The sequence below is a fragment of the Rattus norvegicus genome, chromosome 1, assembly GCF_021556685.1.
Source record: "Rattus norvegicus strain SHRSP/BbbUtx chromosome 1, alternate assembly SHRSP_T2T, whole genome shotgun sequence".
NCBI lineage: Eukaryota > Metazoa > Chordata > Mammalia > Rodentia > Muridae > Rattus > Rattus norvegicus.
In genome coordinates this window covers 47,617,941-47,640,178 of record NC_141534.1, presented here as the reverse complement: position 1 = coordinate 47,640,178, position 22,238 = coordinate 47,617,941, and the positions used below count along the sequence as shown (strand labels likewise).

The window sequence follows — 22,238 nt, the reverse complement described above, 5'->3', positions numbered from 1 at the left end:
TAAACCTCAGCTTCTACAGTCATTATTCTTTATCAACGTTGCTTATTTTATATTAAAATCTCTTAGAGTGAGCTGTCAACAGTCCACAAACACTTGTGAGTACAGAATCTGCAAAACGTGAAGCAAGGCCTTGCTAATCCACACACCTGTTCCACAAAGAACACCCTAGTTTCTTTCAGTTAAAAAACAAAACAAAACCTGAAAATCTCAGTCAAAGTGTGACGAGCTTAAAGCTGCACTTCTGTGTGGCTCTGTACTGGATAACATCAACCAGCACGCTTCTGCTAACCCTCCAGGTCTGTTTCAAAAGCCTGGAGGCAGAACATTCCTCACAGAAGCATAGAAAATTCATTTCCCCCTCACCTCAATAAAAAACCAAATAGACACATTTTGGGGGGACCGTGCAAAGCTGATCTGTTTAGGGGTGTATCTACCTGATGATGTGGGAGAGAAGCAAGCAAGTGAAGAAGACCGAAACTCTAGTTCCAGTCAGTAAAGACTAAAGCAGTAGGCTATCACCACACCATGCTTCGGTAAGTCAGACACACGTACTTCTCAAAAACAAAATGACCACTACATAAAACAAGAACCACAGGCGTTAAGGCTAACATCACATAGTCAGTGGCCAGTTGCTCCTAATCAAGAGACAAAGGTAAGTGCTGTAGTTCTAATGGAATCCTCATTTAAAATTCCTATCACAGGAGCAGAGTGCTAGCCAGGAATCAAACTGTGACCCCTGAACCAAGGACAGCTTACCACTCGGCTGGTAAGTGGGCAACTCACTCTACAAAGTTGAATTCCTGCACTTTAATCCTCTGCAGAGATATATGAGCAATGCTGAATGAACCAGATTCAGCTCATTAGAGGCTCACAGACCAAACACAGAAAGCTCTGAAGACATCCAAAGCAAAGCCATGCCGAGGTGCGATGTCCACTCAATAAATACGCAATGCCATGATCATCGTCCAACGTCTTCTCTCAAGAACATTAGTTGCTGTACCTACACTAGTATGGTGCTCAGCCAGTTACACTAATCCTAAGGAAAGATGACACGATGAACAGCCAATCACAGTGTCTGGACCCCGCTGTATACACATTTATAATTTCCAGATCTTGGAGAGGGGGGCAGATCAAAAGCCCAGTGTGGCGGCACTCGCCTTTAATCCCAGCATATAGAAGGGAGGGGCAAAAGAATCAGGAGTTCAAGACTGCTCTAGACTACACTATGAGGTTAAAGCCAGTTTAAAAACCTTTCTTAAATAGGCACATGCAAGTAAGTGCACATGTACACAGAGCCTAAAGATATGTGTGTGTGTGTGTGTGTGTGTGTGTGCGTGCGCGCAAGTGTGACCGAGTAACTACTTTTCAAACCTTTACTAGATACTCTGTGTTTCCACCTAGACGCTCCGTTCTGTGGACTCGGTGTTCTAAATGCTGTGCACTGGGGTTGAGTGCTTCCCAGCATGTGAGAGGTTCTGAGTTCAACACACAGTACCAGAAGGGGAGGAGAGACATCAACACCTCAAGTTTTATCTCCTTTATAATGTTAGCAAGCATTCAAAAAGAAAGCTATTCCAAACTATTTTTCGCCTTTGAAATTTCAAAATGGGACAAGGTCATCTTGCAGTGAATGAGAGGGTTAACACACAGCCGATTACAGGCCTGACTTTAACTTGGCATAAAAACTTGAGATTCCTGTAGCTAGAGCAACACCATTTTCTTTTCATCATCAGAAATATTTATGCATCTGAATTGGATATTTCTTTTTAGTTAGCAGTAAATATCTGAACTAAAATCTTAATTAAAATGTGCTGAGGGCAGGAGAGATGGCTCAGTGGGCCAGGGACGCTTGCCAACAAGCCCGACAAAGTGAGTTCAATCCTGGGACCCACATGGAGGAAGAAACAGTTCCCGCCACCATCTTTTGACATCCACACACATATGTATAAATACATACACTCACAACTATTAAATGTTTTCAAAAATCACACAGAAGCCACCTGCTGCAATGCTTGATGGGTAATCAGCAACTTATCCTTTCAACTAAGTGTGTAAGGATCACGGGGCTACATAAAACCAAGAAGCTAAGAAAACTAAGATTATATTTCACTGCAGACCTATTTTTCACCCTACATATTTGAGGAATTTCCTTGCTAGTCATTCTTCACAAACTTCCTATATTTGGCTCTCATTCTAGTGTGGCAAACTAGGCCACAGTCTAAAACTAACAAGCCCTGAACTTCCTCAGGGCAGAGAGAAAGGACCCTCCATTTTCACTAGGAATGACACAACTTCTCATCAAGGAATCATGGGAAAAGCAGGCTGGAAGCCAAGGGCACAAGAATCACAGTGCACAAGCCCACTGTTCTCATCCCTGCCTCTTCCGTTCTGTGGTCTGCAAGTACAGGGAGGCCTTCAGCTCCCTGCTGCATGGGCTTCTCTTCACAGAGAGGAAGGCAGCTCTAAGAATACAAGGTTCCTGGTGGGGAGGGGAAACAGCTGAGAGCTGTAGGGGGAGAGGGTTGCTGGGAGCTGTTGCCTTCTTATGCATTAGTAATCCCCACCCCCACCCTCCTATACAACTCTGAGGAAGCCTGGCAGAAGAAGGGGTAACCTGGGGTAACAGGAAGCAGGATGATCCTGCACTCAGAGTTGTCTTTTGACACTGTGGAGGGAGGTTGCCAATAATGTACGAAAAGCAGTCTGAGGAGCCATGCTAGGGCTGAAGAGCTGACCTAGTGACCTAATTCCATCCTTCTCTGTAAGACAAGTGCAGACAATACTCAGCTAAGCAGACAGCTCAGACTGCTAAAGAGACTCTGAAGAGAACAGAAGTTTTTCCAGACTTGTTTCCTCAAGGAAGAGTTTCTATGAAATCCAGAGAAGAGTTTCCAGTGAGGAAGGGCTGCTAATGGCTCTCATGCCTTTAGGACCAGCTTGCAGGCCCTCCCGAGTCTAGAGTGAACCGCTGCCCCCACCAGCCTCACACTCCTTGGGATGCTTGTGGGTGCTGTATAAATAGCCTTTCTGGTGTTCCTAGTCACTCAGCACCTTGACAAGTCTGGATCTAACTGTGCCTTTCCAAGGCCTATGCCTCCTCGGGCCAATCGAACATGGTTAAGAACCAAGAGGACCATGAGCTGTGCTGCTAGAAGCAGGTGTCACATGTCACATGTGGTTAAAGCCACTTGTTTCTGGAGGAGAGAAAAAGATGGAGCCTTCTGTGTTAAGAGCAGGAAAGCCTCTCTTATCCAAAACGACTAACTGAATTTACAAATGAAATACTGAGACCTTTTCTAGAACATGCCACAATCAAAGTAACTTCCTGAGAACCTTCTAACCCAGGCTGGAGGCGTACACCTGTAATCTCCCCACTGGGAGACTAAATTTGAGGGCAGCCTGGGCTAACACAACCAGATTAACTCAAACAACAGGAAAAGTTTGAATGACTGGAAAATTCACCTTAAGAAATCTTCTCACAGGTCAGCAACTGAGGGGCCTACCCTCAGAAATGAACGCCAAGGTCACCAGGAGGAGCAACACTGCCTTCCCCCAAGCAGGGGCTTTATCAACTTTGTTGAAGTACAATTTCCATTAAGGAAGGAAGGAAGGAAGGAAGGGAGGGAGGGAGGGAGGGAGGGAGGGAGGGAGGGAGGGAGGAAGGAAGGAAGGGAGGGAGGGAGGGAGGAAGGGAGGAAGGAAGGAAGGGAGGGAGGGAGGGAGGAAGGGAGGAAGGGAGGAAGGAAGGAAGGGAAGAAGGGAGGAAGGAAGGAAGGGAGGGAGGGAGGAAGGAAGGAAGGAAGGAAGGAAGGGAGGGAGGGAGGAAGGGAAGAAGGAAGGAAGGAAGGGAGGAAGGGAGGAAGGAAGGAAGGAAGGAAGGAAGGAAGGAAGGAAGGGAGGGAGGGAGGGAGGAAGGGAAGAAGGAAGGAAGGGAGGAAGGGAGGGAGGGAGGGAGGGAGGAAGGAAGGAAGGGAGGGAGGGAGTCTATTTTATTGCAAGTTCAACTTTCCATCTGTAATAAAAAAAAGGGGGGGTGGCTATCACAGAAACACTCCCAAATTCTCTTCCTTACAACAATGAAGAGCAGAAAAACAACAACAAAAGCTCTCAACTAAGCACTGGAAGGCAGAGAGAAAAGCTAACACTGACCTGCTGCTGTGGGTACTGCAAGCCTCCCAGGGCCCCTGGAGCCCGGCCCTGCATGCCAAGGGGATACCGCTGTGCGCCTGGGGGGCCGTAGGCACCTCCTGGGTATGGGCTGCTCTGCTGCGGCTGCGAATGGGGGTGAGTGCCCATCCCATACAACTGAGGTCTCTTCATCACCATTGGGTCCATCGGACTGCCCTGTGAAGAAATAAACAAAGAAGCGAGTTTATTCCCTATTACTTATAACAAATGCAGCCTTTTAATACATGTGTAACACATCTATCTCAATTTTGAGATTAAAGACCATAATTTCAAAAATAAAAGCCCAGATCATTAAAGGGAAAAGACATTTTTTTTCCTTAGACTTAGTAAAAAGTTTCAGATAGGATTTTAAAATTAAGATCTGGAACAAACACTATGAGGAGAAACCGTATACCCTAAGTATCTAAAATCCTTAAAAAAAACATAGAAAACAACATGATTTTTTGATTCAACGTTTCCATCTAAAAATGACTTTTTAGACCTGACTCTGCAAGTCTTAATGAAGCCTTCATGCCCCTGGATAGTCACTGAAGTGAAAGGAAAAGTTCTAGATAATGTAAAATGCTTTTAGATAAAAACCTCCAAAGATAACGAGTGTACACAACAAGCCCCAGATTATGAGTCACAGGCCAGTAAACATCACACCAAACATCAGTTCAAAGCTGGACTCTGAGTTTTATTTTTGGTCTGGTGAGTCAGTCCTTGAGCCTCAGGGCCAAGGCCATCAGGAAGGCTGACCTCTAGACCACGAGAGGTAGGAGCAGAGCTTCAAGCAGGGCCCTCACAGCCTGGGCCCATCCAAATAGCAGAGCTGTAAAGGAGATCCTCACCAAAGGCCACAGATCCACAGCATTCACAGACACTTCCTCCTGAAAGCAAGTATAGACACCTACTGTGTGCCAGGCTCCCAGAGCACAGGGTGGTAAGCACGTGGGGACTCTCAGGAAGATGTGCAGACTAAATAGAATCAAATGTGGGTACCTACTGTGTGCCAGGCTCCCAGAGCACAGGGTGGTAAGCACGTGGGGACTCTCGGGAAGATGTGCAGACTAAATAGAATCAAATGTGGGTACCTACTGTGTGCCAGGCTCCCAGAGCACAGGGTGGTAAACACGTGGGGACTCTCAGGAGGACGTGCAGACTAAATGGAAATGCAGGCTCGGGGAGGGAGGGATGACACAAAGCTTCAACTTCAGAAGCTCAACTGCCTGCCTGGTGTGCCTAAGGACATGGGAGTTCCTGGGTTTGTATGATGCAGGAGGCTGGGGATTTGCTGGAAAGGGCTGAGGCCAGAGCATGAGCAAGCCTGACAGGTCATCTCAGGCTGCCTCTTCTGATAAACCCCTGGGTCATCAGAGCCACCTGTCAGGACTGCTCCCTGGGGGAGAGGGAAAGCAGGGCCAGCTGCCACACGGGGCAGGTGAGGCAGAGGGCCTGAATGAGCAGCAGTGACAAGAGGCTGCAAGGCCAGACTCCAAGTGGACACACAAAGACCTGGAGTCTGCAATGTGACCAATGACTGGTGGTAAGACACAGGTGAAGGAAAACACTGTGGGGGCGGACTGGGAACCAACAGTGACATGACATGAAGTAAGGTTACTATTGCAAAGTGGCATAAAGTAAATGCTCAATGAACACAGGATGAACTGGCACGTGAAGACCATTAACGTTACCCAGAGAGATGGCACACGGTGGGTATCCCAGCCCCTGGGAGACTGAGGCAGAGGATCAAGAGTGAATAAGTAAGTAAGCATGAATATAGTTTGAAAGGTGAGGGGGAAGGAAAGGAGGAACAGAGAGGATGATGAGTGAAAAAATATGAGAATGACATCATTTAGGCCAAAGGGGAAAACATGGACCACAAAGAAAACAGTGTCTGAAACTGCAGTCAGAATTCCAGGGAGCACACTGTCATCGAAGAGGAGACCTCATGGGGCAACAAAGCAGCCAGAAGAGCTGGGCAGGCCACACGGAAAGGTGGGAAGCCTGGAGCAACATTTGGCTAGGACGGGCATCTGCTGAGCTCTGTAATAAAGTCACACTGCCAGCACTGAGGCATAATGGCAGGGCAGAAAGAGGGGAGCAGGGGGAAGCCCCATAAGCGGCAGTTAAGGGAGGTGTGAGGACTGCCAGCTTCTCCTCCCTCCACTTCCCAGCATAGGACTGCAGGTGGTCATCTCTCCTCCTGGGTCACCTGGTGTTCACTTTAGTGATCTGAAGACAGCCATGTGCCTGCCTGTGACAATTTTAGCAACAAGAGTGTGCACTGCACTGCACTGTGGGCACAGCCATGATGACTGTGGGGAGAAAGCCAGGATTCAGGGATGCAGGCAGCTGACACTGCCTTAGTGGCAGGCCAGCAGAGAGGAAGAGCTCCGGGGAGGATGGTAGGGCACACCTGGCCTCAGTCAGACACTCACCCCTCTGAAATGGAGCAACTATGTGGAGCCCAGGAAAGGGGTCTGTCCCAGTGTACTCACAGATTGGGGATTTAAACTATTACTTTCACCACCCAAGAACTTTGGACTAAAATAACTAAAAATGAGCAGCAGCATATGGTTCTCCTCAACCAGCACATGGCTCTTCCGCAACCTCGGCCGTCCTCACAAACACACAGACACGTGTCTGTGGCAACACCAAGATCTAGAACTAAGCATTTGCTCATAGTATTTACATTACAATGTAAGCTTGTGAAAGCAGGGTGTAATTCTTCTCCAGATTTTCTTTCCAAGATAAAACATGGCTTTCTTCAATGGTTGACTGATTTCACAATCAGTCAAAGGAGAGGTGGCCCACAGAGAGGCTGTGTGTGCTCCCAATCAGGTGAGAGGCCCATCAGCAGGGCTCTGCAGCAGCCATGTCCTCACTGCTCAGACAGTGCTACCACAGGAGAAGGCTCTCACCTCACTCTACATAGTGCCAGTCCAAACTGCCATGATGAAAGCAAAAGGTTTAAGCTGACAAAATGTGCAGAATGCAGAATGCTGGCCCTGGGATGCTAGCACAGCCCACCGCTCACCCAGCAGTGAGTGAAACTGTTGTGTAGTGTCTGTCTCAGCAACTGGGTCCTACTTAAAATGCAGTTCATTTGCACTCAAGTCAAACTGTTAGCTGAACCCAAGACTCACAAAAATCAAGAATGTGAGATAAAGATTATCTCCACCTCAAAGGCTCAGGAGATCACTCAGGAGACTCTAGGTATGGAAGCCCAGGCCTACTCATATAAGGCACATTTAAGTCTATCCTTCTCTTCCTTTAGGTACTCTCCACTCTTCCGCTCTGTGCACTTGCTGACCTGAACATTAAAACAGGTAATGAAGTATCCCAGCCTCTCCCCAGCTCTTCACTGCCAGCTTTATAAAGCAACCAAGACATCAATCAAACCAGGACTTCCAGGAAAGACAAAGGCCAAGTCAGTCCTCATGTGCACATGTAGCCTTAAACACTGTTGTTTGTTTTTGTCTGTCCTGCGGTAGGATCCTTCTAGAACATGACTTTTCATTTCTCACATAAAACTTATGCCGTACCAGGCACCATCCAGCCAAAGGCCTTCAAGCAGCTCATGGAGTAGCCTGTTCTAGTGTTATGGTGTTTGCTCCCCGAGCACATGCCACATGGGTTTTGGTTCCACGAGACACATGCTCCGAAGGCCACGACCACCAGTCCTCAACCAGACTATGTTTTATTACTTGTTAAGACTTTCGAATTCCTCTGTATCCAAAGCTGAAAGTATGAACAAGTATTGAAACAAAGATATAAAAACTAAACAGAACTAGCAAGATGGCTGGGGGTGTGGGGTGCTCATGCTGTCAAGTCTAACATTCTGAGTTAGATCCCTGGGGCCCACACAGTAGGAGACAACAGACTTCCGCAAGCTGTCCCGTTCCCCACACATGCTCTATCAGGTGTATGAAGAGATTCGAGTACACACACACACACACACACACAGAGAGAGAGAGAGAGACAGACAGACAGACAGACAGACAGACAACAGACAGGGTGTGGGGTTCTAAGAGCCACCAAGTACCTGAAATCCTGCCACCAAAAAGTTCAAAGAAAGCAGAACCAAGCCAGCTACTCCACAGTCACAAAAGCTGTGCACACGCCATGCTGTCCATCCAGACGGTGGGGTGTGGGGACAGAGGGAAGGGATGTACAAACTACAGTCAAGTTTTCAACTGTGATGCATACAAGTGTGGCTCTGTGAAAAGTGCTAGTAATGACTAGGGCAGCCACTGGGACCAGTGCATAGCTGTCACACCGTAAAGCAATTTCCTCTACAGCTCTAACCACCCAGTGCTTCCGATGCCCTGGCTTTCTGCAGCAGGGGGGCAGGCTGAGACGCGCAGTCCAGCACTGGGCTCAGGGCAGAAACCAGTGGAATAGCTGGGGTTCACCCTTTCCCCAGCAGACATCTGTCCCCTTGCTGCACATCAATCGTCAGCACCTGCCACCATGCCACTGTGACACGTTCCCAGGCTGCCCTTTGATGGCTTCTGTGGAGCCTTGTGCTATGAGGTTTTCCATGCTCCGGATGAGATTTCTGACCTACTAGCACACCCAGATGACAATGCCCAAGCTTGGCGCTCTTTCTCATCTCATACACAGATGAGACCGAGGTATGAGATGAGACTGGATTGACGTGGTCGCTTGGTAGCTTCTTGGTAGCTTCTTAGGAGCTCTGACTGATCACATAAAAGAAGGCATTTCAGAAAACAAAGTCAGCACTGGAACTCAACTTGACAATTCACGAATGCAAAACAGCAGAGACACGTGCCATCAGCGGTGATCTACAAATGACTTCCTTGGTAACATTCTAAAGGTCTTAAAATTGGTTTTCCCAAAAGAGCAGGGTTCCAAAGATTCATTCCCTCCTTTCATACGAGTACCCAGTCATCTTTGAGAACTGACTCAAGTACCACAGTTCTCAGTTAGCACAGAACCAAATGTCAAAGTGACTCCCAAACAGACCACACAGGAAGGCTCTGAGGGGCAGAACATTATGGGCTCAGGTCTGATTCTCAGACTGAAGTTGGAAACCAAACACTCTGTTCCAAATATTGTGTGCCTTGACTTGTACTGGGACAGAAGTCTCCACTTACGACGGACCTAAACCACTGGGACTTCAAGTCTGGAATCAACGTTCTCTACCACACTCTTCTATCAATAGGAAAATGCCTGCTACGTTCACTAATGATTCAGGTGTGAAATAGTTCTCTCAGACATTAGACAAAGCTGAAGAAAATGTCTCACTGCTGGCTATTCCAAGACAGCAAATTCTTGACACAGCCTCTGACTGTGCTGCATTAGTGACGTTGATAGGAAGGTGGTGGAGACAGATGGATGCCCTACTCTGGAGAAGCACCACTGTCAGCAGCCTTGAGTCTCCAGTCTGGACTCCCTAATGCGTTTGTGGAACTGTGCAATGCATTGATGATAAAGGGCATGGGCAGAGAGTTCTTTTTGTTCTTAAAACAATGGCATGGCGGTTTTTATTTACACCACTTCAATATGAAATAAAAGTGCTGTGATGTGTAAGTTTAGATAAAGAAGTGTAAGTTTCCACACACAGGTCATCAATGAACAAGCTAGAAGTGAATATCACACACCACATGGGAGTCTGAGGCAGGGGGATCTTCAGGTTCCAATCATCTTCAGCTACAGAGCAGGACACAGTGAGCTTTGGATTTTTGTTTTGTTTTGTTTTGAGGTATTTTTGATTTTTTTTCCTTTAAGGCAAAAATAGAAGATATACAGTGTCTTTTCCCAGTTACATTTTAGGTTTTATCCTGAGTTCAAAATACCACTGTTACCATTAGAATTATTTCTGTCCATAAAATATTATAACTATATATATAAAATAAGTCCCATACACTACCAATGAAGAGCCAGAGCATAAGATACTGACAGCTATGGTTCTTAACTCTTAGAATGCTGGGGAATTAAGCATCCGAGCTGGGGTGGTATCGCTCTATGTGAGTTCAAGGCCATCTGCGGCTACATACGAAGTTCCAGGCTAGTCATTCAGGTCTACACAGTGAGCCCTTGTCCCAAAAATGGAAAAGTAAATGAAAAAAAAGGTTAATGATGTGCTGAGGTCCCAAATTTAACTCAGATTCGGAGGTTCACAGACTCCACCCTCTTGAAAACTCATTCAAAACTTTTGCTGACACTGTCAAACGACAGTAAATGCCATTCATATCTACAACATCGCAATACATTCTCCCATAACCACAATTCACTCTGCTTAAGGAGTCAACAGTGAGACTCAGAACCTTCTTCTCAAATGCAAAACAAAGAGTCCAGTGTTCAACAGAATCAGAGGTGAAAGGGAATACAGGAAATGACATAGGACCTAGATCCAGACATGTGGCTATGAACCCTGCCGGTGTTACTTGTGAGTCACACTAATTTAGGTACTGTCATTAAAAGTACAGTCACAGACCCTCTCGGTGTTGCTGGGGAGGGTCCTAAATCTCTTTCCTTAGGAAGCCCATGAAGTGAGAGCACAGTCAGTTCATAATTTATTCATTTTCTTGTCTCTTGTGTACTGATTGAGGGTGAAAGTTTTTTGGGTTTTTTTTTTTTAAGATTTATTTATTTTATGATACACGGTCACTCTCTTCAGATCCCATTACAGATGGTTGTGAGTCACCATGTGGTTGCTGGGAATTGAACTCAGGACCTCTGGGAGAGCAGTCAGTGCTCTTAACGGCTGAGCCATCTCTCTAGCCCAAGGGTGGGCATTTTTCTGTTTTGTCTGTGTGCCCAGCCTGCAGCACAGCGCCTGATGGGATGAGTGAGCTGTGTGGACCAAGAAAACAAAGGCTTACCCTGTGACAGGGCGTGCTAACGGTGGAGCTCCCACCACGATGCAGGCCCTCCACCTGCCTCTGACTCCAGAGTCACACACCCCCATCCACTCTTGACTCCTTTTGCTCCCTCTGCACCACACCCAATTCCTCCCCAAATCAACTCCAATCACAGTGGTTGCCTGGGGCTCTGGGATGACAATTTCCCACCACTGAGTCTTCCAATAAGTGGGTCCTTCCACGAGCCCTCGGAACTCAGCTCCACTGTAATATCTGTAGGAAGCTTCCTGAGCAGAAGCCACAGCAAATGCCCTTGAAGAACCCCGTGTTGACCCCTCAGGGTACTCTCCTATGTCTCCTGTGACTCTTGTGTGACTTCATCTCCTGACTAGTTTGTCCCAAAGAGAACAGATGCTGAGGCTGAAAGTCCCAACAGAAAGTCAACTTAGGGTTCTCGTGATAGCACCACACAGGTTCAGGAAGGAAGAGTTTTGCTTCTCCAGTTTTTATCTGATTTTTATAACTTGGTAAAAACAGTTATGATTTTAATCCCCCAAAGTTCAGGAGCTTATAAATCAATTCTATGAATAAATTATTGCCTAACTAAGCCACACTTTAAATTTAATTTAGCAAATGTAATAATCTTGTGAACAATCAAAGTATATGTGTATATACCCTTAATAAACTATATGTGTATATATATTCAAATATAGTTTATTAAAGGGTAAATTGGTACTAAATGGTATATCAAAATAATAATGAAATTTATTTCCATTTTCCCTCAGACTTGCTCCTGACACCCCAGAAAACTGCGATGACGCTTAGAAGCAACACCACACTCACAATTTACATCCCAAAGCTCGCACTACAGTGCAGATTCTGTCTCTGCAGATAGCCAGTAGCAGGCTACAATAACATGATGGTGTTTACCATATAAACACAGAGTAAGGTCAAGAAAGGAAAGTGTGTGTAAATTAAGTCTCAGACACTCCACCTGTAGCTGAATCCACCACTGACCTCCTCACAGCACTGAAGTAAATTCACACACACATATTACCAACACTGCCGCTCTGGGTGTAAAATTCACACAGAATATAAGACAGTGTATTTTAAGCATTTGCACATAGCAGGTTTCTAACAGGGGTCAGATTTCAGTCTCCTTATTGTTAGGGGTTCTATAGCTCTGAAGTATGATTATTCCAGTGATGTATCAAGCATGGAAACCCATTACTCTACCACCATGCAGAAGACAGACCTGACATGGGTCTGAGTCCCCACTGAGCTGCAGGTCACCACTCTCCACCAGCACTTTGCAGACACACCACTAACCTCCTATTGCTAGAGCAACAAGGAGTTTCTCATCAGGTAGGCCTGGGCCCATCAGTCCCAGCAGCTCCTAGCTAGCTACAATGGGGGGTAAGTTATTCAAGCACCCTGAGCCATTATTTCCCCATTTTTCAAAGGGAAATAATATCTCTCTCTGAGACAGTCACTGGAAAGACATGGACATTTGGTGGGAGAGACCCACCCCGCCACACCTGAGGACAGGAGCTAGATCCCCTCTGGTCTCACTGCTGCCCTCAGAGCTCTGTGAGCTATTTAAGTGGTTGGAAGTGGGTAGGCTAACTGGGTCTTGCTTGTGAAGGAAAGTGCTCTTCCAATGAACTATGCGCCCAGCCCTACTTTCTTAGTTTTTAAAATTAGCAACTTTAAAGCTCAGTAGAAAACATGTTAATGAATGAAAATTGTCAACTGACACCTGCTTTGGGACAAAAACCACTCTCGATGGTGATGTGCAAAACGCTTTCCGAGAGGAGACGTGCCCCACGGAGTACGTTCTCCAGCAGAGCCGTGGCTGAGCGTGGCCTCAGACTGACTCCTACTGTAACATGGATGCCGGGGAGAAAAGTCAACATGACCCACAGGAACTCAGACTGTAGATTTTAAAATGGAGAACAATGGAGCTGCAGACACCAGTCAGTGGTTACAAGCACTCACGGCCCCTGGAAAGGACCCAGGTGGGTGCCCAGCACCCACATAAGAGCTCATCCATCTGTAACTCCAGGCTGGCGTGATTCAGTGGCCTCTTCTGGCCTCTGAAGGCATTCATGTGATGTACAGATATAGAGGTAAAATATTGATATACATACAGCAAAATAAGAACAAACTTTAAAATGAAGGAAAACAAAATGCAAACATGAGGCTCGACAGAGCCTGTGCTAAAGGGATGACTGCTACTGGACAGTTGCTCGCCAGGATGGGACACAACTGGAGTGGGCTCTCCTCGGAGAAGCCTCTTCCTGAGGGGTGACTGCAACAGCATGGGTCAGAGCACCTTTGTTCTTAGGAACTGTTCTCCACAGCATTAACGAGCAAAGGAATAGTGAGTTTACAACCTCCTCTCAACCAATGCTGAGGAAATAGGCACATTATAGACAGAAAGATGGACAGATGGGACGGATGGATGGATGGGTGAACGGATGCTAAGATCAGATGTGCAAGAACTGAGAAAGATGTTTGGTACCTCTCTGTGGTAAATGTAAATGCACTCAACAGGGTGCTGGGAGTGTTAGAGACAGCAGACAACTGAGGTAAACTCTTCCTGTCCTGCCAACCCACAAAGCCTCAGAACTGCAAGTGGAGACCACACTGTCACACAGAAACAGGAGTGTGTACTGTAAGGCTGGGCACCAGGTCACAGGTCATGAAATCCAGTACTTTACGTTATTGCTTTTATTATACTGAGATGGGGGTATCACCATGGCTAACCCAGAACACTCTACAGGGACCAGGCTGGCCTTGAACTCAATCTGCTTGCCTCTTCCACCTGAAGGCTGAAATTAAAAGTGTGTCCCCATCATACCAGGCTTGGCACTCTTTTCTAAGGTTTTACTCTCTTTAAATTTTTATTTCGTGTTATGTGTAAAGGTAAAAGCGTGAGCCACAGGGAAACAGTATGGGAGTTTTAAAATGCAGTGCACATTGAAAACCTGACTATTCCAAAGCTTGGGTGAAGAGACAGGAAGAAGAGGGGTCTAGGACCGACTCGGAGACTACCATAGCAGAGGAGCATCTATCCTGAGGAGGACTGGATGCTTTGGACAAAACGAACTGGGTAAGCAGCCTAGATATCACTTCAGTTTCCTGGTTTGAAAAGTCCACATAAAAACAGTGTCTATCAGTCTGATAGCTTAGCACAGCAAAGCTCGGGGTACAGGTATTAAACAGCGAAAGGGATCATAACTCCTGGTGGATTTACTCCGCCTCCAGCTTCCCACCCTCTCAGGCAAGATGGCCCCTTGCTGTTCTAAGAGCAAACGTCCCTCCACCCTACCTGGCCTTCTAGAAGCAGTGCATCAAAAAGATGACGGGCAGTTAAAGGTGGTGCTGCTTCTCTCTGCCTCATTTGACAATAATCTGAACAGTAAAGTCTCAATCCAACATGGAACATGTTACCGCCATTCAAGTCCTAACCTGGCACTCTTCCGTGCCTGTGCAGCCATGCCCAACCATCCCTAGTCGAAAGCCTTCACCCAGCACACTTCTGACCACTCTGTAAACCAGGGCAACTCTTCCAAATCCTGCCACATACAGCTACATAAAATCCTCTGCCTTCCCAGGCCCCACTGTTCACAACTCTTCTACCTAACAGGTAATGCGTATCTATCCCAAGCAACCGTTCCGTCTCTCTCATCAGATGCTGAACTCCTTCAGACTGGAGTGTTGTTCTTCCTCCTAATTCTCCCCACGCTCAGAACGTCACACACAACATGATCCTGCTTCAGTGGTTGATTTGCAAGTGCAGTCCCAGGGCGTCCTAACCTGTACTCTCTCCAAGTCATCCTTCTACTACCTTACAACCTGGCCACAGGCGTCAATTTCAAGTAATCACAACCATGAGACCTTATGCAGAGCCTGGCCCTTATTAAATGTTTGGTATAGTACGCAAGGAGCACATCCTGCTGTCTCCTATTCCAGCGTGACTTCTCCTGGACTCAAACCAGAACACTCCAAACAGGCGTGTTTTCTCTCCCTACCATAATGCCACTCTCTCCAACAGTCTTAAACCTTCCCAAGCTCTGCTGACTGCTGTTACTGTAATCAAGCATGGAAATGCCTATGAAGCACCTGCCGCTCTTTAGGATTCACCACACACATCACCATCAGGAAGTCTGAAACACCCATGTGGAGAAAAGACCTGTGTATCTCGGGCCTGTGTATCTGGGGCAACTTTTTTCTTGTCTTTTCTTTTTTAAATGTAATGTGCATGGGTGTTTCGTCTGCTTGTATGGCTATGTAACACTTGCATGCCTGGTGCCCTTGGAGGCCAGAAGACGGCAACAGATCCCCAGAGACTGGAGCCACAGCCAGCTGTGAGCCATCTTGTAGGTACTGGGAACTGAACCCAGGTCCTCTGGAGAAGACATTGCTGAGGCAGCTCTCCAGCCCTCCAGTAATTCTGTAAGCAGTACACATGAACTACAATAATACAAAGTGTAAGTGCGCACTCCATTTCATTGCTGGCAAGGACTGGACAAACAACCAAAGCATAGGAGCTTCCGAAGCTTGACCTCAACCTAGATGTGGACACACGGCCACCTGCGTACTCGGCAGGAACAGAACAGCACCAGGGATGCTGGCCATAGATCCTTAGCATTTATGGCAAATTATTAATCAAGCCCCACCTGAAACAATCTGTTAAATTGATTTTAATCACTGGGCCTCTCACGTGAAGCTTTGTATAATCAGATTTCATTTACAAAATTAATTGCCTGATTGATTCTCAGGCGGCAGTGCTGTCATTACCTACTGTCATAACTGCTGAGTAGGGTGTCACAACATGAGATCCTGACAGTATGAAAAGCATTGCTATTTTAAAAATGGATGAGGGGAAAGGGCAATAATGAAAGAAAAGCAAAGTCACATTATCCCTAGGCCAGAAGTAAAAGCACAAGGGGGTCACATGATCTGCCTATTTGCTAGCAAAATTTTAGAAACTTAACCACCAAGATGCCAAAATCTATTTTCCAAGCACATATAAACATGTATTATTCATCTTTCAAAAACATGTGAGTATGTCAGATATACAGTTTTATTATAAATTTCTTACTCAATGTTTAATAGTCTATCGATAACTGATGAATCTCCATCTAAAACCCTGTCATCACAATCAAATAACAGAGATCAGGACATAAAGTACTTTGAGGGTTTGGTGAGAGAGCTCAGCAGGTCAAAGTGCTTACAAGGCTGATAGCCTGAGTTTGACCCCCAAAACGTACTCCTGAATGTCGCCCTCTGACCTACACACACAGTCACTCATACACAACTTGCACACACACAAGATACACTTAAAACAGCTTTTCAGTGTAAAACTTAATCACTGAAATACAGAACAAGATAGAAAGGGTTTTAATTAACTATTGTCATTTTCCCAAAACTGAGACCGTATTATCCTTATGATCATACAGCAGAAGCACCAGTATACGTGGAAAGTCAGGCAAAGATTCCACTTTTTTCTTTACTATTAATTTGGACAAAACAATGTCCAACTCCCTCCCAGACCCTTAAGTCCTAGAGATCCTTCTATGTTTGCCCTCAATTCACCGGCATGTTCTTCTTCTCCAGCAGCTCATGAGAGCAGACTGGCCACACTAAGGCAAGAGGCTTTCAAAGGCGTAAAATAACTTCCCAAGTGTGGTGGAAATGATACCCTCTGGACACAATCCACGTCTACACAAGGCATCTTTCAAATGAGTCCTGGTGAATAGAGACCTAAGGAACTTTACCTTCCTTTCCCGCATTGAATTTTAATCCCTACGTATGTCCCCCAAATTCCTTTAAAAACAAAGATCCCCTACAAAACCATGCTACCATCTTGAAATCAAGGTATCTGATTTGCTAGTTGGTAAAGAGAGATCATTGGCCCATCATATCCACTAGCACACTGCACACCAACGTGACAAATCTGTGGTCAGTGACATCTGCTCACTACTGTGGTTTGTTAGAGAGGGGTCCTGTTGACTTCCCTTCTCCACATTACTCTGCTGCATGGAAGTGTTGCTTCCTAAGTCTGACGAGGCTCACAAGGACACTCTGAGCATCAGTGACATCTACAGAAGGCTTGGAGAGAGGCACCATGAATGCATATCCAAGCTCACTCCCTACACACACCACACACACACACACACACACACACACACACACACACGACCCATTAAACAACAGGATTTACAAAGTCATGTGTCGGGTATCAGTTCAAGCTGCTGGATACAAACTCAGGGTCTAAAGCAATGGTTTCTCAACCATCCTAATGCTGTGACCCTTTCACAGCTCCTCATGCTGTGGTGAAGCCCAATCATACAATTATTTCATTCCTACTTCATAACTGAAATTTTGCTAGTGTTTATGAATCATAATATAAATATCTGATGAATCATAATATAAATATCTGATATGCAACCCCTATAAAAGGGTCAGTGTATCCCACAAAGGGTTGTGACCAACAGGTTGAGAACGAACACTGGTCAAAAGGGAAGAAAGAGGATTCTACCACACACAGATGGGTGGAGACTCAACACTACCCTCGATGCCCGAAACACTAGCAGGAGTCTACATGTGTCAAGAACTGTTGAGAGCAAAACTCCAAAAGGTTAGAGCAAAGGCATGCTTCCTGTCCTGGCTTCACTACTGCCACTCTGACAGAATGCCTGCTAGCAACTTCAGGAGACCGTCTGTCACTGTGGAAGGGCCAAGGCAGGAACTCCACATAACTAGTCATATCACATCCAGAGTCACGAGCTGAGAGAAAAGTACGTGTGCCCATGAAACTGTGGCACTCACATTCAGGAGAAGTCCTCCAACTCAATTAACCAGTTAAGAAAATCTGGGCTGAAGCTGAAGAGACGGCGTAATGGTTAAGAGCACTGGCTGATCTTCCAGAGGGCCCAGGTTCAATCCCCACACCCACAGGGCAGCTCACAACTGCCTGTAACTCCAGTTCCAGGAGCTGTGACACCCGCACACAGACATATATGGGGGCAAAACAGCAATATACATTAAAAAAGAAAGAAAGAAAGGAAGGAAGGAAGGAAGGAAGAAAGAAGGAAAGGAAGGAAGGAAGGAAGGAAGGAAGGAAGGAAGGAAGGAAGGAAGGAAGGAAGGAGGAATCATAAAAGAAAGAGACAGGCAGGCACCCTCAGGAACATACGCATGCTCACAAGTCTGTCTGATGCAAGCAATCCCTCTCTGAGACTCTTCCTGGTGATCCTGTTGACAATTAGAGCAGGACCTGGAGGAGGAGTAGGTGCAATATGGGAACCTGATCGTGTAGAAAGAGTTTATTTACTAAGTTAGAAATGGTTGAGAGACTTAGAGAAAACAGGTTCTTTCAAAGGCCATACTCATCTGACCATGCATCTGTCCACTGTTTAAACTGAACCACATTCATGTCTACAGGTCTATGAAAGACCACAGCGATAGGCTGGCGCTGACAGAAGACAGGAATGCGTGGGATAAATGGGCTTATGGGTGTCAGCTCTTTGTGAGAATACATCGATGCGTAGGTTTTAAAGGTGAATAGACAGAGAACAGGCAGGATAGCAAGCACCAGCCCCTACAGTGCCTACTGCACACTGAGTACTCTCTGGGTAGACCTCCATCAGTTAATGTTAGTCCTGCAAGGTCACTAATGTTGTCAACCACTAGTTTGGTTGAAGAAAACCACATTCTAGAGCAGGTGACCAACCGTGGGTAATAAAACAAAATGACAATTCAATTCCCCAAAATCTACAATGCCATGACACTCTACCCCAATGAAAATTCTTTGACCAGCTTTAGAGGAAAACAGGTCATCTCTCCTCCAATCTGGAAGCCATAAGCTGGAACACGGTTACTTCTATAGAAAATGTTAATGGTGAGCTAAAACCTTGAGGAGGGTGGGCAAGGCAAGTCAGTATCCACTTGTATCCCTTCTCACTCACATGAGCAACCAACCAGGAGATGTGGCCACCTCTGAGCCAAGAGGCCTCAGGATGACAGTGACTTTGCTGTGGCCGTGACCTCTGTCCAGCACAGGGAAAGGGCTCTCGTTTGAGTGGTGCCCAGTCCGTTGCATCTGCATGGAAGACTGACCAGACTACACAAACCACTACCACCTTGTGCCCCTGTAACACCCGCCTACAGTGGGCAGAGCTCTGAAAAGGCCTGAGAGCTATGCCTCCTGGTAGCCACGGCTCTCTGCAATCCCTTCCTCTTAAGACCTGCACTTGCATCTAACCAAGAAAACACTGAAAATGTGAAATGATTTTGCAGACGCAACTCAAGTCCCTTGTCAGCTGGGGTCCCATAAGAGTGTCCTAGATCAGCCTGGCCTAATCAGGTGAGTCTAACAGAAAGCCCTCGCCACAGTGACTCTCCCTCTACTGGGGCACTGAAGAAGCAAACTGCTGCAAACTCTACAATCATTCTCTCAGGGAATGATTCTGCCAATAGTCTGTAAAAATGCCCCTTCCTCAGTCCTGCTCAGAACACAGCCCAGACAGTCCCTGGACTGCAGCACATCACCCCCCAAAACCTCCAGAAGGCCCAGCTGGGTAGTGCCTAATCCACTGACACTGAGAAAAATCAAGTATTCTCTTAAGTCACTCAATGTCTTTACAGCCAAAGAAAGCATAGCTCCACAGGTTAGGGAAAGAACACGCATTCCACACAGCTGCTCCACACTCCCACATCCACGTTGATTTTACCGCCTTCCTTCCTCCCTCCCTCCCTCCCTCCCTCCCTCCCTCCCTCCCTCCCTCCCTCCCTCCCTCCCTCCACGAAAGAGCTGCTGCTGCTCAAAACACTGTGCTGGTGGCAGTCCTTCTCCCATCTCTAAGCAAACACCGCTCACTAGGACCTTGATCCTGTGATGGCTGCCCTGTCCAGGGAGCATCTGCAAACCACCATGTGGGTTCCACCTCTCTCAAGTGCACAAACCTTCAAGGCGGTCTGTGACTGTCATTTGGTTCAGAGTCTCCAGGACAGCAGAGGCTGAGTTAAAGAGGAGAGGGTGGGAACAGTGAAGGAAAGCAGCCCCAGCCCTGTGCTGGAGAACTGGAGAAAAGGGGGCAGGCTACATAAGGCAGGCCCTCAGCAAGCTGCGGCTACTACTGCATATATGTCTTACAACCAGAACCCAGCAGGGGATTGTCACCCACAATGTGACAGCTAAGGGCAATCTAAACCTAAACTGGTAAACCGAGTCACAGGAACACTGGCAGCGACGACACGAGAAAGCACCCCCGAAAACAAGAGTTGAAAAGTGAGCTGTCCAAACTCTGTGCATGCACCAGCATCTCCCACTGAAGCTACCCCGTCTGGAACCCAGAGGGGGCCCTTCACCACCAGGCAGTCTTGACATCACTCCGCCATCCTGCTCCAGGACCTTTCCTGCTGGTGAGGCAGGTTCTCTTTACACACTCGCTACCTGACCACATAGCAACTGCCAATCTCCAACCTGCTGCTGGGCTTGCCCAGTAACTGGCATTTACTTGGGAGACCACCTCACAGCACACCAGCTCCCTGCGTATCTACCTTCAAGTGTCTTGAAAATGTCTATTTGCGAACCACTTTTTAATAAACCGTCCCTAGTAAAAGGCAATCTTTAAACGCCCTTAGCAGGACGCCGCTGATCTGCACGGGCTCACCTAGCAGTGCTGATCAAGTCCGCTCCAATCCCTGTTTATTACATTGCTCCCAGTGAGCGTGCTTGGTTACACATTTGTTTCTGACTGACTCAGGTATCACATGAAAAGGTAATACAACAGTCCAAGAGACCTCCAGGGATGGTTTCATCTAGACCTCAAAAGTAAAACAGGGCTGAGATGTCACAAGAGACAGCTTAACGTAGGAACAGCTTTCTGAGATCAATGGAGCATCAGTCCAACCCAGTATCTGCTGTACAAAATGCAGCACAAATGGGAAGCAAGGGCCAAAAGACTCCATGTGTATCTCGTGTGCTGCCTGCCCCATAGCCGGGAGGCTGGTGATGGTCTGCCAGCAGGCAGCAGTTCCCAGAGCTCCACGGACTCCAGACTGCAGGAACAGGCCCCAAAGCACACACTGCACTAGGGCACGGAAACCACAAATAAGACAGGCATCTCCTCACGGTCAGGTCACTTGTACCTTACTTTTAAAGGGCGAAAACCAATCAACTGAGTGGAAAAGACCCAGCAGACACCAATCGAAAAAAGTGATTTGAATCTGCTGGGCCACGTGACTTTGACTTAACTTCAGTGACAGGTGAGACATACTCAGATGTCCAACCCTGAAGTATTTTTCCCAAAGCCCAATGAAATAAAAATCCTTAATACTGTCTTTAATCGTGGATTTTAGTCCTCCTTTTAAAAACAAATCATCTTTTTAAGTTTCTTTCTTTCATCAAGCAAAAAGTAGAGCAGATAAGGACAGGGTAGCCTTTTACATTTTGAAACCAGACAACGCATTAACACATCTAATGAATTAACAAGCAATCCCATTAATCTTAGTTTATTCACATACATGGCATGTGGATTACACTAAGTTCTTCAACCTTGGAGACGTAGTGTATTTCTCTGATATCTTTAAATTTTCAGTTGAAAGAAACTGTAAGTATAAAAGCGGGCACGATGCTAAGAACTGCGGTATTCCAGACTGAGAGAGTCGATGCTGCCTCTAATTGAAGGTGCGTGAGTGGAGGTGGAGCCAAAACGTCCCACACACCTGTGACAGATCGTCAAAAGGTTTTCTTCAAGAGGTATTATAAGTATATGCCTATGTTGGAAGAAGATTAGTTAGTACTGCCCCTCCCCCCCCAAGAATGGAAGGTGAAGTATTTTAAGAGCCGCAACACAGTTACACACACTGTAATCCCAGCTCTTATCAGCCTGGGGCAGGAGCTCTTTAAGTTCTAGGTTATCCTGGGTTACACAGCGAGATTGCATGTGTATATGCATGTGGACCTGTGCACATATGTCCATGTGTGTATGAACTGATAAGTAAATGCCATGATACCAATACACCCTCATCTCTGACCTCACTAGAAATGATGACAGTAACTCAGGGTGGGGAAAAAGAACATGGCTGATACCGTCCAAACAGAAAATGTTCTCATCCTCTCTCAACTACTGGTGACATTTCAATTATTGAATTCAATTTGAAATGTGTGTCTCTGTCTTTGCTTTGTTAAAGTTTGCACTGCCGGTCACACAGGTGACCATG

The 22,238-nt window shown here is 46.5% G+C and overlaps 1 protein-coding gene across 11 annotated transcripts in view; it reads right to left on the bottom strand.

The window, feature by feature from the left end:
• The window catches only part of Arid1b (AT-rich interaction domain 1B), a 356,041-nt gene that overhangs the window by 308,873 nt on the left and 24,930 nt on the right, over positions 1 to 22,238 (bottom strand). For all 11 annotated transcript variants that reach the window (XM_087642968.1, XM_087642981.1, XM_087643042.1 and 8 more), the window contains 1 exon segment: positions 4,150 to 4,344. In XM_087642968.1, coding sequence (XP_087499094.1) covers positions 4,150 to 4,335 — 186 coding nt within the window. In that variant the 5' untranslated portion in view covers positions 4,336 to 4,344.